The sequence below is a fragment of the Aulonocara stuartgranti genome, assembly GCF_965226115.1.
Source record: "Aulonocara stuartgranti genome assembly, chromosome: 7".
Lineage (NCBI taxonomy): Eukaryota > Metazoa > Chordata > Actinopteri > Cichliformes > Cichlidae > Aulonocara > Aulonocara stuartgranti.
This window is the reverse complement of record NC_138945.1, coordinates 11374611-11391867: the sequence shown is the minus strand read 5'-3', so window position 1 is coordinate 11391867 and position 17257 is coordinate 11374611. Positions and strand designations below refer to the sequence as shown.

General features: G+C 39.9%; 1 protein-coding gene across 1 annotated transcript in view; it reads right to left on the bottom strand.

The window, feature by feature from the left end:
* Positions 1 to 17257, bottom strand: part of LOC309711089 (ras-specific guanine nucleotide-releasing factor RalGPS1-like) — a 95117-nt gene that overhangs the window by 68256 nt on the left and 9604 nt on the right. The window contains exons 3-4 of the mRNA XM_082541118.1: positions 12288 to 12427; positions 4083 to 4187 (exon numbers count right to left, since the gene is read on the bottom strand). Of these exons, the coding sequence (XP_082397244.1) occupies positions 4083 to 4187; positions 12288 to 12344 (162 nt within the window). The 5' untranslated portion in view covers positions 12345 to 12427. The remainder of the gene's footprint in view (positions 1 to 4082; positions 4188 to 12287; positions 12428 to 17257) is intronic.

The window sequence follows — 17257 nt, the reverse complement described above, 5'->3', positions numbered from 1 at the left end:
AACAAGGAAAATCTCTGGCTCTCACAGACCTGTAACGTCTTCTGTAAGAAGCTTTTCTGTCCCCCACTCGTTACCTGTATGAATGGCACCTGTTTGAACTCATCATCTGTATAAAAGACACCTGTCCACAGCCTCAAACAGTCAGACTCCAAACTCCGCCATGGCCAAGACCAAAGAGCTTTCGAAGGACACCAGGAAAAGTATTGTAGACCTGCACCAGACTGGGAAGAGTGAATCTACAATAGGCAAGCAGCTTGGTGTGAAAAAATCAACTGTGGGAGCAATCATCAGAAAATGGAAGACATACAAGACCACTGATAATCTCCCTCGATCTGGGGCTCCACGCAAGATCTCATCCCGTGGGGTCAAAATGATCATGAGAACGGTGAGCAAAGATCCCAGAACCACACGGGGGGACCTGGTGAATGACCTGCAGAGAGCTGGGACCAAAGTAACAAAGGTCACCATCAGTAACACACTACAACGGCAGGGAATCAAATCCCGCAGTGCCAGACGTGTTCCGCTGCTGAAGCCAGTGCATGTCCAGGCCCGTCTGAAGTTTGCCAGAGAGCACATGGATGATACAGCAGAGGATTGGGAGAATGTCATGTGGTCAGATGAAACCAAAGTAGAACTTTTTGGTATAAACTCAACTCGTCGTGTTTGGAGGAAGAAGAATACTGAGTTGCATCCCAAGAACACCATACCTACTGTGAAGCATGGGGGTGGAAACATCATGCTATGGGGCTGTTTTTCTGCCAAGGGGACAGGACGACTGATCCGTGTTAAGGACAGAATGAATGGGGCCATGTATCGTGAGATTTTGAGCCAAAACCTCCTTCCATCAGTGAGAACTTTGAAGATGAAACGAGGCTGGGTCTTCCAACATGACAATGATCCAAAACACACCGCCCGGGCAACAAAGGAGTGGCTCCGTAAGAAGCATTTGAAAGTCCTGGAGTGGCCTAGCCAGTCTCCAGACCTCAACCCCATAGAAAATCTGTGGCGGGAGTTGAAAGTCCGTGTTGCTCGGCGACAGCCCTAAAACATCACTGCTCTCGAGAAGATCTGCATGGAGGAATGGGCCAAAATACCAGCTACTGTGTGTGCAAACCTGGTAAAGACCTATAGTAAACGTTTGACCTCTGTTATTGCCAACAAAGGTTATGTTACAAAGTATTGAGTTGTATTTTTGTTATTGACCAAATACTTATTTTCCACCCTGATTTACGAATAAATTCTTTACAAATCCTACCATGTGGATTCATGGATTTTTTTTTCACATTCTGTCTCTCACAGTTGAAGTGTACCTCTGGTGCAAATTACTGACATCTGTCATCATTTTAGGTGGGGGAACTTGCACAATCGGTGGCTGACTAAATACTTTTTGCCCCACTGTACATTTTATAGTTGCCTGGTATCAATGGTTGTTCATCTGCCTTTATTTATTTATTTAAAGAACCCATAGGTGGGAATGTGAGTTGTCTGTCTCTGCGTGTTAGCCCTGCGACAGACAGGCGACCTGTCCAGGGTGCAGGGTATGGTAGCTGGAATAGCAACATACCCAAAGATAAGCAGAAGAGAATGACTGATATGATGAAACTGGGATTTTGTTACACTTAATTATTGCAAACACAACTAAAACTATAACTGAAACTAATCAAAACTAAACTGAAACTAAGGATTTTCAAAAAAATAAAAACTAAACTAAACTAGCAAACAATTGGTAAAAACTAATTAAAACTGATATAAAATTGAAAATCTGAAGTCAAAACTAAATAAAAATAAAAAAACTAATGAAAATTGCAAAACTATTAAAACCCTGTTAACTACCTGAGTGACTTTGCCATTCAGACTCAATGTCCTCAGCCTCCCTCAGAACACTATTAAAGTTCTGCCAGAGGTGAGAGTTGAACATCTTGTGGTCAGGGGCTTCTGCCAGGTGTTCCCAATGCACCTTCGCTATATGTTTTGGTGTGCCATGTCTGTCCAGCATCCTCCCTTGCCACCTGATCCAACTCACCACATGTGGTGATCAGCTGACGGTTCAGCTCCTCCTTCATCTAAGTGTCCAGAGATCTAGTGCCACGTACACTTATTGACATCTTTATGTTCAAATATTGTGTTCATTATTGACAAAGTCCAATAAGAGAAAACCACTGAGGTTCAAATCAGGAAGTCCATTCCTCCCAAATGGAATACAGTCAATAACCCCACCCAGCAACGCCAAGAAGGCTGAATACTCTGAACCATCATTCTGCACATAAGCACAAATGACAGTCAGGACTCATTCCTTGGCCTGAAGATACAGGGAAACAGCCTTCTCGGCCCACTGGAGAAAAACACCAAAAGTAGCGGCATCAAGGCGACGGGATACAAGGATACCCACCCCAGCTTGCCACCTCTTACGAAGGGGAAGTCCAGGCTGGAACAGAGTCCATCCAGTCTCCTGAAGACTTCCAGAGCCCTCACCATGCATTGAGGCAAGCCTGATTATATCAAGCTGGTATTGACCTCAGGCACTAGCTAAGGCTCCTTACCCACCAGAGAGGCGACGTTCCATGTCCCAATTACCAGCCTCAACAGCTGGGGGGATCAGTCTCCCAGGGCTTCCAACCTTGACCGCCGCCCAGCAGGTGGGTGGTGGGTGTACAGGAGGTATTCCTTATTCACAAATGGAAAAATCTTGGAACAGTTGTTGGCCTACTAAAATTATTCTAAGACCACATTAGTGATTCAAGAGGTTACCAAAGCACCTAGAATAACATTTAAAGAACCGCAGGCTTCAAATGCCTCAGTTAAGGTCAGTCTTCATGAATCAAACAGTAACAAAGAGACCAAGCAAAGATGTCATCCATGTCATCCAAAGTGAAAAACCACAAGTGACCACAAACACAAAAGTTTGTCTCACATTTTCTAAAAAACATCTTGACAAAACCCAAGACTTTTGGGAAAATATTCTGTAGACTAACAAGACAAAAGCTTAACTTTCTGGAAGGTTTGTGACCCATTACATTTGGCATGAAACTAAGAGCATGTCATGAAAAGATCATCATACCAACTGATGAAACCATGAATTCTGCTCTCTACCAGAACATTCTGAAAGACAATGTCCAGCTATCAGTTTATACCCTGAAGCATCATTTTCATCCAGAAAATGATTCGGAGCATATCACTAAATCTACCTCTGAATGGCTCCAAAAAAATGAATTACTTAATTTAAAAAAATAAAATAGAGGTTTATGAGTGACCTAGCCAAAGTCCTGAGTTTAATCCAGTTGAGATGCTTAGGCATGACCATAAACGGGCTGATAATGCTTGAAAACCTTCTAAAGTGGCTAAAGTATAACAATTCTGCTAAGATGAGTGAGCTAAAATTCCTTCACAGCAATGTGTAAGACTCCTTACCAGTTATTGTAAATACCTGACTGCAGTTGTTGCTCCAAAGGGTGCCACAAGGAGATTAAAAATCCAGTGTACCAAAAAAGTTTGGAAAATAAAATATATCACAATCATGTTTGATTTAGGGCTTGGATTTTAATTTCAACGACTTTTGCTTCCAGCAATTATGAAAATTAATTAACCAGGATAAAAGGGTTAGTCTTTACTGTTCATTCTGTATTCCTTTCCTTCAGATCCACCCACTTTTGACCAGGTCAAGACAAGATGACCAAAAGAGATGACTCTTTCTATTATATATATTTTTTTTCAATTAAATTACACTCAAAGTTGTAGAAGCTCTGCTGTAGTAAAAGAAAAAAAAAATCTGAAGTCCAACTTGAATTCCAAGTAACAGTAAATTATTTTTATTGTTAAGCTAAGCTAATTTTATTGTTGAGCTAATTACTCATGTTAACCAAGCATCATCTAAAATTATCATTATGTTTGGTATAATCAATTTAGCTTAGGCTGCCACCTAAAAATCTGAAAATAATGTTAAATGGCAAGGTTTTTAAAGAAAATGTACTTAAATTAAATTTATATGCCATTTACTATCATCTATTCCATAATATCTATTCTATGATATTCTCTTATAGAAGTTATTCATTAACCTCATAAACTAATTTAATCAACATACTTACAGCAAACTCCTCAGGCGTCACCTTAAGCACATCAAAGACGACCGCATCGTAGCTCTTGGCGTAGTTCACATAAGGTCCTTGCAGAGAGTCAGAGCTGCTGCTGGCCTGACAGAAACAAATTTCACCATCAATTTATCACAGAATAACTCAAGATACAATAGTGTCACAATTCATGCAAGACAATCCTCTGATTTGTAACTAAAATATTTTACGTTTTACTGTGCCAGATTAGGCAATTGTGATTTGCTGCCAGCCATACTTGTGTGGTAAGTTGTTTCTTCACTGTTTCACAGTAACAATGAAAAAAGTAGTGACTTTGGTTAGGAATGTCAAAAATTAATACATAATAATTGATACCAAAATTACCATCAGATTAAATACTCCTTTACAACAATACCAATAGTTCTCTTTACATTCTTCAGTAGACACAGATTGCAGTGGAAATGCCCCCCAAATTATCCTCAATTATCCACTATAAATATATACAGGTATAGGGATCAATAAAGTATTCTGATTCTGATACAGTACATGTGCAGTACATTTTTGCATATCAATATTATTAATTTTAATATTTTTTAAAGAAGTATTTACAAATGTATTATCAACACAAATCATATGATGAGTAAAACTTGATGCTCTGTCGAAGAAAGTACTTCTGATGCTTAAACAAATAAAATAATAAACTTTTCTCTGTGATTTATATAATTATTGAGCCACCCAAGAGCAGCATTGAAATTTTGAATCTGGCCATGTCCTCTGAGTTTAGAACTTTCTTCAAATGTAGAAAATAATTTGTTAATGAGCCCAGAAACACAAACCCACATTGTGACAAGAATAACAGTCTAGATTCACAGGGGGTATTAAAATATCAATGAAAAATTAAGGTGGAGTTTGGCACTTAAGCTTAGGCTTATTGCGTTTGGTCATTCTCAACCAGTGAGTAAAATAAGTACTGAAAATGCCACAAATTTCTTAACTAAATATTTTTTAGAGGTGCCACTTGAAATTGGCGTGTGTGTAGATTTAAATTTTTTATTGCAGTAGTTGTCATGAATTCTCAACAGCATGCATCACTCATAATGTACCGCACAATGAGGCACACTTTAAACACTGGATTTTTACTCTACTATAAAGAATCCAGCTGACAGGTATCAAAATGCATACTTCGTATACTGGAGAAAACGACTAGAGGACTATATTGAACACTACTACGGCAACTACGGAATTGTTTCAAACACAACCCAACAAGACACCACAAAGCTATTTCCATCTAATTAAATTTTATTTATACTGACAAGATAAAGATCCTACAAATATTGGGAGAAACAACCTCCTATGAGCAAGCATTTGGTAGTGGTGGGAAGAAAAATCTCCCTTGAAACAGTAAGAAATTTCCAGCAGAACCAGGCTGAACGTGGGGCAGATACACTGTAACAGAAGGACCCGATGCCCAAAGCTTTGCAAGTTAAGCAGAAGTTAATTTATGGTGTTTTCTTCCCAACAGTCTGCTTGTACAGCCTTCTGCCTGTGCACCTCCTTCAGCTCCTCACACCACACAACTCTAACCTCCAGCCCCCCGGCAGTTACTGAATTAGAGACATTGTGGTTGATTCTTGACTGGACCTTGGCTGGTCCTTGACGATAATGATATACACATATACATTGTTTTTTGCCACACAAAGGGAGAAAGTTAGATCACATAATTAAATAAAAAACAAACAAAAACATACTTAAACTAGATTAGATAGGACTTTATTAATCCCTCGGGTGGATTCCTCCAGGAAATTCAGTAAAGTATTATACTTGTGTATCTAGATGCATATTAGGAAGTGAGAAAACCTTTACAATGCCAATTTGACATAATTTTTGGGTCTCACGATACAGAAGACAAAAGAGGCACAAAATTCTTTAAATTTCTCTAAATGAGAAATTAGAAAAAAGTGACATGAATACAGAAATTGTCTGGGAATTAAGGTATCTTTACAGTTCTCAGTTACGAGATTATTTGGTTCCTCCTGTTGGCCTTATCAGCAATATTACACAGTATTGGTCAGTCTATGGGTACATCTTTACACTATTAAACATTTACAACAACATTTGTATGATACATCACCAAACTCAACAGATAAAGGCTTTAAAAACAAAACTAAAAGACACTGGTCATTAGAAGTGACATTGTTTTTAAAAAAAAAAAAAAAACTTTGACTATCACCAGTGGTTTATCATTATTGTTATATTTGTTATTAATTATATTGTATTATTTGCCTTAATACAAGTGAGCAAATAATGTGTCCAAGAGTGATTCTTCTTTTAGTTTAATCACATGATATTAACCAACAGAGTGTTTCTGATCCAAGCGCCCGAGGACTTGAAATATGCCATGAAAGAATATGGTAACACATTAAATTATAATACAGATATATCTATATGTTTAGTGTTTGTTTTAGTTATTTGTATTCATAAACAACACAAACATATGTTAAATCCATCTATCCATTTTCTTCCGCTTATCCAGGGCCGGGTCGCGGGGGCAGCAGCCCAAGCAAAGAAGCCCAGACCTCCCTCTCCCCAGCCACCTCCTCCAGCTTGTCCGGGGGAACGCCAGACACCCCATACTCCCGAGGTACCCCCCACAGGACCCCCTGAGGGACACAGTCGAATGCCTTCTCCAAGTCCACATGTATGTTAAATACTTAATTCAGTTTTATTTATAAAGTGTTCAAACAGCTGAGAGTACAGGGAGTGGGGTGGGAAAGCAGGTAGGTGCTTGGTCATAAAGCATGATAAATGTCTCACTGGTCAGTAGATGGCTGAGCAAGATGGGTGGAGAATCTGAGAAACAAAGAACCATAGTTAGTACAGTGCAGATGACATGGAACCAACAAGACCACAAGTTGGTCTCAAAGTGTCTAAAATAATGTGTTTTTCTACTTCCACAGAGCCAGTGATGGTTGAAGATGGCTGAATAGATAGTTTGATTTCTAGTGATCCAGAAAGGAACTTGGAAACATGCATACATTTGTTTAAGCTGTGGAAAATCTATCTATCTAGAAATAAAGGTGTAGAAGTGTGTACCATGTATAGTGTAGTAACAAAATTCAGTGCTTGATGTAACTGAGTCACATGAGACATAAGCCATCAATAAGCTATCAATAAGAATAGGTCAAATAATAGAAAATAGACAATAAGCCATAAAGCATAAAAGCAGTGTTTCTCTATCTGTTGTGGAAGACTCTGGTTTGAAGGAAACTTACCAGAGGGCAGCAAGGAAGAACACCTCTTGGTCTTCTGCTTCCTGACTGGCTGGCTGGCCTTCATGCCTGTTCCTACCACCCCCCAACCCTCCTTCACCCTCCTTTAGTTACAGTTATAGTTCTGCGACATGTTTCCGGAGAGAAGCGTTGCAAAAGCAAGTAAGCGGTTTGAGCAATTGAGCACTTGTATTCACTGATTCAAAAGGTTGTAATCAAATTAGAATTGCAGATTTCCAGCTGTCAGTATATTTGTATATAATATCATTGGGGGGGGGGTGTCATATGATTGTTTAGGTTTTCTCTGTATTGTTGTGGGTCTTTACCTTACAATAAACAGCGCCTCCAGGCAACTGTTGTTGTGATTTGGCGCTATATATTAAACGAACAGAATTTGATCAAAAACCAAAGAATTTGCATGAAAACAACAGAATTAGAATGTATAGAACAGAGTTTGAATTAAAGCCACAGAATTCTAAAACAAACAATAGAATTTGAATAACAAGAGTAGAATTAGAATGACAACAACGGAAGTTGAATGAAAACAACGGAAGTTGAATGAAAACAACGGAAGTTGAATGAAAACAACGGAAGTTGAATGAAAACAACGGAATAAGAATGAACAGACCAGAATTTGAATGAAAACAACGGAATTTGAATGAAAACAACGGAAGTTGAATGAAAACAACAGAATAAGAATGAACAGGGGTCCGTTCTTCGTACCTCGCTTACTACATCCAAGATCAAATGACACATCCAAGATCAAATCATTGCGCTAACTTTGAGCTCGCTATTCCAGTTCTCCGAACACACCTGTTGTTGACGATTAGTATAGCTGGATGAAGTAATGTGAGATCACTGGGTGGCTTAACAGGGGCTACGCATCGATAGTAGAAACATTGATCGGCAACCCTTTGATTGGTCGGCGAAAATGTCGAAGGAGCGCGCTCAGTATTTTTCGGCAGCAGAGCAAGAACTCTTGATTGAGGGATTTCAGGAGTTTCAGAGTTTAATTAAAACGCAAGGGAACACTGCAAAGGCTGCAAAAGCAAGGAGAGAGGGCTGGCAGAAAGTTGCTGACAAATTAAACTCGTAAGTAATTTAATAATAATAATAATAATAGATTGGATATATATAGCGCTTTTCAAGGCACCCAAAGCGCTTTACAATGCCACTATTCAGTCACTCTCACATTCACACACTGGTGGAAGCAGCTACGGTTGTAGCCACAGCTGCCCTGGGGCAGACTGACAGAAGCCAGACTGCCATATCGCGCCATCGGCCCCTCTGGCCAACACCAGTAGGCGGTAGGGTAAATTTATTATATTATATTACATTATATCATATCCTCTTTCACATTAGAGCCACAACAGGACCCACTAGAACATGGGAACAAGTAAAAGTGAAATATAAGAATATTCTACAGAATGGTAATATTTATCACTTATATTGCTTTTAGTCTCTTGAAAAGAGACCCTGAAATAATCTGTTTGTTTATAACAGCAACCAAGAAAAGGACAGAGCAAAAAAAAGACAGGTGGTGGTCCTGCACCCCCTCGTCAACAAGTTGGTTAAGTAAATAATACCCTCTCGGGAATATCGATATCTCTCAATGAGCACACTGTCGCGCTGAGCTAAAGGATCCTGTCTATCCCGCAATATACGCTGAGTTCTGAAAACTCTCCTTATCAATCTCGCTCCTTCCGCAATGGGTGGCTCGCGTATACGGACAGGACATGGCTGCGACAGGCTTCCCAAATCCACCTTTGCTTTTATAGCCGTGGTCTCTCATCTTGATTACACGAAGTAATTTACTATTACAACTCTAAAATATGAATTACATCTGAAATAATCAAATACATGAAATAGAATGTTAATAGTACATTTCACTTTTTTTAGGAAATGACCTGTATGTATCTGTATGAAATCAATGAAAGGATCAAGTACTGCATTATCTTTAGTTACATTGATAATATTTATTTATGGAAAAACAGTGGTAAAATATCGCTGTTGCTTTCGTATACATGAAGCGGACATACCTGAGTGGCCGCGATCTAATCCTGTTTACATAAAGTAAGCCTGCTCCCAAGCAGGTTTACGCTCACGGCTCTGTTGCTATGGCAGCAAGTCCCGGATGAGCTTCGGAGAACCGAACGATCCAAGATCACGCGAAATCGTCAACAATCAAATCCAGCTAACTTACTTAGCGAGGTACGAAGAACGGACCCCAGACCAGAATTTGAATGAAAACAACAGAAGTTCCATCCATCCATTCGCTTCCGCTTATCCTTTTCAGGGTCGCGGGGGAGGGGGCTGGAGCCTATCCCAGCTGTCATAGGGCGAAAGGCGGGGTACACCCTGGACAGGTCGCCAGTCTGTCGCAGGGCCAACACACAGGGACAGACAACCATTCACACTCACATTCACACCTAGTGGCAATTTGGATTATTCAATTAACCTATCCCCACAAGCTGGATGTCTTTGGACGGTGGGAGGAAGCCGGAGTACCCGGAGAGAACCCACGCAAACACGGGGAGAACATGCAAACTCCACACAGAAAGACCCCGGCCTGATGTTGGAATTGAACTCAGGACCTTCTTGCTGTGCCAAACAACGGAAGTTGAGAACAAAAAATGCAATTTGAATGAAAACAACGGAAGTTTAAAACAAACAACAGAATTAAAATGAAAACAACGGAATTTGAATGAAAACAACGGAATTTGAATGAAAACAACAGAATTTGAATGAAAACAACAGAATTTGATTGAAAACAACAGAATTTGATTGAAAACAACAGAATTTGAATTAAAAAAGGAAAAAAAAGAAAGAAAATTGAACTGAACTGAATTAGAGATTCAATAATACCTACTGCCTTTTAATATGCTGTGCAATGCATTATAATGCAATAGTAGTGACACGGCGTTATATCCAGTCACACCAAGCCAAATGCAGGCACGAAAATGTTTTCCAGGCAGTTTTCCCTGGAAAGCTTTTTAAATAAAAATCTCAAATAACTGCTTAACACTTTAACAATAACCAAGCAACTTTGCAGGAACTGCACAATAATGTCACATAATAAAACTGAAAAATATTTTCAACCTGGAACGTTCTTGGGTCGAGCTTTTTAACCAGCTGCTTAATGCCCCGTTTTTCTACCAGGTAACAATATCGGTAACTTCCATCCACTATTTATTCTTCCTGTCATACGGAGTACAACTGGCAAGTAGTTCAGTAATTTATTTAAAATATAAGTTGTTCATCACCAGCTGCTAACATCTCGTCCGTCATAGCCTGGTTGTACTTAACAGCCTCAAGTAGTGAAAAACATTTGTTTTCCACATTTATTTTTTTTTTCTCCAATGACTGTAGAAAACTGTTTTCTGACTGTTTTCTACAGTCATTGGTTTTCCCACATTCCACATTTAGCAGAAAGTTTTGTTTTGTTTTTTGTTTGTTATATTTTGCAAAATATTCTGCTTCTTTGGAGTTTTCTGAAGTAGATCCATTTTTAGGTATTCAAAAGTCATTGGCAGGGGGATGTGCACCTCTGACGACCTCTGACTCTCAGACATGCCCGGGCTTATTTTGTTGTTATTCATACACAGCAGCAAATGTATGGCATTGTTATAACAACAATTTCATAATATGACATTTTGATATAAATATCAAATAAAAAATACATACAAAATATAAACTGAATACTCACATTAAACACAAACAAACAAATAAACCCACCAGCTTTGTACTACAAAGTACAATGTTGGATACATTTTATATTTCAGAGACAGCACGCATAAGATAATGTTTAGGGCATCATGTTTTCTCCCATCCCGTGTATTAACCCCCGTATGAAAGTTTTTCTACACAAAACCAGGGATTTTCAACATATCAATTCTAAACATACTATTTTTCTTTAGAAAGCACCAATTATTTCTATTTGCACCTGTAGTAGAAATATTTCAGAAATCCAACTAAAATTACCAGTGTCATTATTATTAAGCCCTCTGAAAAACTGACCTTTTTTTTAAAAGAAATTGAGCCATTACACAAACCATTGCTGAGCAATGAGGTGCTTTAACTTGATGCTCAAAGCTTGTAAAAATGAAGTTAAATCTGAGGTATTTCTTCCATATTTATGGCCTGGTAAATGGTAAATGGCCTGCATTTGTATAGCGCTTTTCTAGTCCATAGGACCCCAAAGCGCTTTACACTACATCCAGTCATCCACCCATTCACACACACATTCACACACTGGCGATAGCAAGCTACATTGTAGCCACAGCTGCCCTGGGGCAGCTACAAGGCAGCTACAAGCTTTTGCAAGTTTGTATACTATATATACACAAACTTATATAGTGTGTGTGTGTGTGTGTGTGTGTGTGTGTGTGTGTGTGTGTGTGTATTAAATATATATATATATAAAGTTTTGCAAGGGTTTGAACTGTTACTTGAGAAGGTATCACAAAGCCTTGTGTTGCATGCAGAGAGGACAGAGTCAAATCCCTTGTTTGTGTGCACAAATAAAGATAATTCTGATTTAGCCCTGGACAAAGTCCTCACATAAATCCTACTAAAAATCTGTTGGGTGAATTAGAAGCCAAGGTCCATGCCAGAAGACCATCAAATCTAGAGGAGCTTAAGAGATTCCTCAAAGAAGAATGGGCTGGGATTTTCTTTTAGGAGACTGCAGGCTGTTATCTAGCAAAAAGGATACACAACTGGCTATTAGCATCATGGGACACTAATAATTTTGACCCTTGTAGCTTTTGGGGTTATTTTTAAATAATTTTGTTTCTGTGTGCTAAGCAAAATAATGGAAGCATCCGTTATAAAACTAGCATGTTTGGATTTGTTTAAAAAAAATGTTGCTCTCTTTAACAGTACTTGGGGATTATTAAAAAACAAAACAAAAATAAACAAACAAACAATAATCTCTGTAGAACCATGTCCTTACCTCTGAGGTGACTGAATTGATGCTAGTACCATCCGACAGCCCGTTCCTGCGATACATGCTCACAGAGGGATTGAATGGATGCACAGGTAATGGCAACTGAGGCCTTTAGCTGGGGGGCACACATAACCTGTCATCCATGCCTGCAAACAGAAGACATAAAGCAACTTTGAGTTTTTGTTTCCATCTTAACAGTATTCAAATGCCTGTATATCAGGTCGGCCAGGTCCACCACTGGCCTGCTCTACTACCCACACAAGACACAAGCAACAGTGGCTCACAGACCAGTGGTGGCACATACTTTGTACACTGCCTCAATCTGACAATAGAGTTCACTGCAGGCAAACGGGCAGGCCCTTGAGTAGAGCGAAAAGTGAACACACTCTCTGCTTGACCATAAAACCAATAAGACCCTGTGTCAGCATGACCGCTTTGCCAGTGGATAAGTGATGGTCTGGGAAGGCATAACCATGGAGGGACACAGACCACTACATATTAGACAAAAGCACACTGGCTGCCATTAGGAGCATGAAATACTCAGACTGACCACAAACACTTTGACTTTTGAACTTTAACTCTCATGGCATCTTTGAATTCACCCCTCTGTAGGTCGATCAAACAATGTGGCATCCTTTCATTCCTTACATGACCCGATCCATAGGAGTATAGATATCGAGCATAATTTCTTCCCCATTGAGATCTGGTGTTCTTTCAAAAGTTTTCCCCCACACCATGGCTTATTACTATGCATTTGTTTGGCGTTTAACAACATTTCTTTACCTCTACACCATAGCAACAGCTCAGAAGTCATTTGTGTTCTTTTTAGAAAATAAAATATTTGCCCCGCAAGAATTCTAAGAACCACACACACACATATACAATAAATGGACAACCCATTCTTCTACTCTGCTGACTGATGCATCCTACTCAGGTAACACCGCTCTGTGAAGAGGGCTAATCTATCTCTGTAGCTGCATGGTAATCAAAGTTTAAATCAAGGCTAGACTGAAACATTTGGACATTTAGACGTACAAGTTGTATGAAAGGGAACCTTTCCCTATTTCTGATACAATACTTTATGATGGTCCTAAAACCAAACTTCATTTTAGTTCATGAAGACATTTCACCGCTTACGGTATGAGTCTGTCCCTTGTGATGAGCCAGTTTTTGTCAAAGGGTGTTGATGAGTCTGAAGTGCACTGGGATGTTACGTTTGGAGAATATTATTCTGACAATGTTCTGTCATTCTGTTTCTCCTTGGCCAGCATCTGAAATTTTTGCCATAGATTTTTGCTGGATTAATAAAGGTCCAGTTAAGATAATCACGTTTTAAATGATTTCGCCATGTTTGCATATTCCTTTTCTTTCCTTTCTACATTAGAGGAAATATTCTCTGCCCCGTATGGTGCTGAGCTACCTGAAGGACATCACAGACCCAAGTCTGGATCTCCCGTAGTTTGCGTAATGGGCAAATAGTAAAGTAAAATGTTATTTATATAGCACCTTTCAAGATAAAAATCACAAAGTGCTTCACAGAAGCCAAAACATAAAAATCAAAATCAACCAAAAGAAAGTTTAAAAAGATGAGTTTTTAGCTGTTTTTTTTTTGTTTTTTGTTTTTTGTTTTTAAAAAGCGACCACTGAGTCCACAGATCTCATGTTCAAAGGGAGAGAGTTCCACAGTCTGAGGGCCACAGTTAAAAAAAGCTATGTCGCCTTTTGTTTTCAGCCTTGTGTGCTGGACAACCAGCAAACCCTGATCACATGACCTCAGGGACTTGCTGGGAATGTATGGATGTTAAATTTCACTGATATATGTTGGTGCTTGTCCATGCAGAGCCCTGAAAGTCAAGGTCAAAACCTTAAAGTGGATTCTGAATTTAATAGGGAGCCAGTGCAGCTGAATCAGGAGGGGTGTGACATGGGAGTACCTGGAAGACTTGGTCAGAAGCTTTGTAGCAGCATTCTGAACAACTTGCAGATGCTTCAAAGAGGCTTTACATAAACAAGTAAACAAAGAATTACAATAACCCAGACGAGATGAAACAAATGCACGAATGACAATTTCTAATTCGGAGCGCGATACAATGGGACTCAGCTTAACAATGTTTCTCAAGTGATAAAAACAGGAGCAGACCAGAGATTTAACATGAGCGTCCAAAGTCAGAGCTGAGTCAATAGTACCATCAAGGTTCCTGATAGAAGGTTTGGCAAATGTAGCAAGTGGACCCAAGTTTTCCATAATACTAGGTACAATTTTTTTAGGAGGACAAACAAGGGCAGATTCTTAATCATTAAATTATCTATACTTGATAAAAAAGCTATGTATTGTACGTATATATGGTCCAAATGTTGATGATCCCTCATTCTTTCACGGTTTTTTCAGTGCACTCTCTGAACACTTAGATGGCACACTTGTTCTTGGAGGCAACCTCAACCTTGGACTAAATGGAGAAATGGGTAGGCTCAATACAGCAGGAACTCGGCGTAATTGGCAGTCCACAAATATAATCAAACTGTATATGAGCAACTTTGGTCTTTGCGATGCATGGCGCTCCCTTCACCCCACCAGTAAGGAATATACTTTTTTCTCACATGTCCATCACTCCTACTCTCATCTGGATAATTTTTTGGTCAGCAGCTCACTGCTGAGTGACATTTCAGATACTGAGATTCACCCTATAGCTGTCAGCGATCATGCTCCTGTATCTTCAACACTAATGCACAAGAATAATACTACGCCAAGTAAAAACTGGAGATTTAATACATCACTGCTTAAAGATGAAGACTTTATTAAATATTTTAAAAAAGAATATTTAGACTATAATGATGCTCCCGGAACTTCAGCATCTGTTCTATGGGAAGCAGGGAAAGCTGTGATGAGAGGTAAAATAATTTCTTTCTCATCACATAAAAAGAAAGAAGAAAACAAAAACATTCAGGAATTAGAAAAAAAACATCAAATCCCTGTATGTCTGTGTCTATATGTCAGGTTGGGTATCAGACGCCACCTCTCTGGGGACATCTCAGGCCCTCTAAGGTATGGAGGCCGATCTCTCCCCACCACTTCACCTGCCAGTGGCAGACGCCCTCAGACATCGGTGCGTTGGTGGTTCTTTGTGTCCGGGGATGGGCGCCCAGGTACACACCGGCTCACTCCTTGGTGGCTGCTTATCGGGGCCTGGAGCCTGGGGCTCGCTCGGGCCACTTCAGGGGTGGGGTACTCTCAGCCTCTCGGCCTGGGGCTCGGTCACTCAGGCACAGCTGGCTGCCGGCGGAGCTCACGGGCATGTCACTGCAACCCCCCCTGGCTTCTGCTCCGCGGCTGCGGAGTGACCCCTCATCTGGGGCTCTCTTCAGCTCTTTCTGGGACAGTGGCGCGGCTGCCCCTCTGTTGGTCTTCCTTGGTCTCTTGTGTTCTGGGGGCCTCTGGATGTCTGGAGTTTTGATCTCCTCCATACCTGCTTCATGCCTTGGAGGACTGGGTTATGGCCCCCCCCCCCACACCCTCTAGCAGATCATTACATGAAGAAACGTTTTAAATACAAGCGCGTTCATGCTCACAGGTGTACACACAGGTGCTCACACACACAAACTACACCCTTTTTGGCTCCTACCTCAAAGCACACTGTGCACTGTCGATCTTACGTGCTGCACAATAATGTTTAATATTTAGTATTTACTGTTATATTCCCATAGATCATCGTGATGTTGTTTATTATATTGCTCTCTTTTTCTTCTGCTTGTTTTCTCTTTTTTCCTTTCTCAACAGGTGATCCAGGTGATTGATTGGTATTTTTTGTCTGCTTATGTTGTTGGTTTTTGTTTTTTTGCCCTTTATCCCCGTCCCTCTTGTCCGCTGTTTTTCTTTCCCTCTTTCTTTCTCCCCTTTCTTTTCCCAGTCAAGTCTGTCCCGTATTTAGCAAGTGAAAATAAAATAAAATAAACAATAAAAGGTGAATCAAATAGACCATTATGGCAAGGCTGGGATGGTCCATTTGGTAAAGTAAATCCATTGGGCATCTTTCTTCGCCTTTAGACAACAATTCTGATGGCAAGAGAGCCAAACGGGACAGGCAAGAAAAAAAAAAAAAAAGGAGCACAAACAAGGACTTCAGTCTTCTCCTCATTTAGTTGAAGAAAGTTTCCAGCCATCCAACTTCTAATGGAGTCTATGCACCTATGAAAAATCTGTAGCTTGGAAACATCTTGGGGCTCAAAGGAGATATATAACTGAATATCATCTGCATAGCAGTGATACGAAATGCCCTTAAAAGTGCTCAATATGTGCTGAAGAGGAAGGAAATACAACAAAAACAATAAAAGCCCCAAAACAGAACCTTGAGTTACACCATAGGCAAGAAAAATAGAAGATGAACTGTACTTAGAGGTAGCCACAGAAAAGGATCGTTCATGCAAATAAGATTCAAACCAGTCCAAAGCAGCCCCTGATATACCCACCCAGTGTCTCAGCCTATCTAGAAGAATATGATGTTCCACAGTATCAAAGGCGGAGGTCAGGTCCAACATCAACAAAACGGAGCATTCTCCTGCATCACATCTCATCAAAATGTCGTTGGAGACTCTAAGAAGTGCAGTTTCAGTAGAGTGAGCTCTACGAAAGCCAGATTGGAATTTATCCAGAATGCTGTATTCATCTAAAACAGCTATAAGGTGCTTATCCACAACCTTTTCTAAAATCTTAGCAATGAACGATAATTTTGAATTTGGTCTGTAGCTACAGAGAATAGAAGCGCCAAGCTTAGGTTTTTTTTTTAAACAGTCGGTGAATAACAGCATTCTTATATTAACAGGGACCTGACCAGAAATCAGTGAGGTATTGATAATTGTAAGCACACAGTGACCGATAGACTGAAAGACATTTTTAAACAAAGATCCAGGTAAAATATCAAGAGAGCAGGAGGATGCTCTCATCGAATCAACTAACTTGACCAGCTCTGGTAAGGACACAG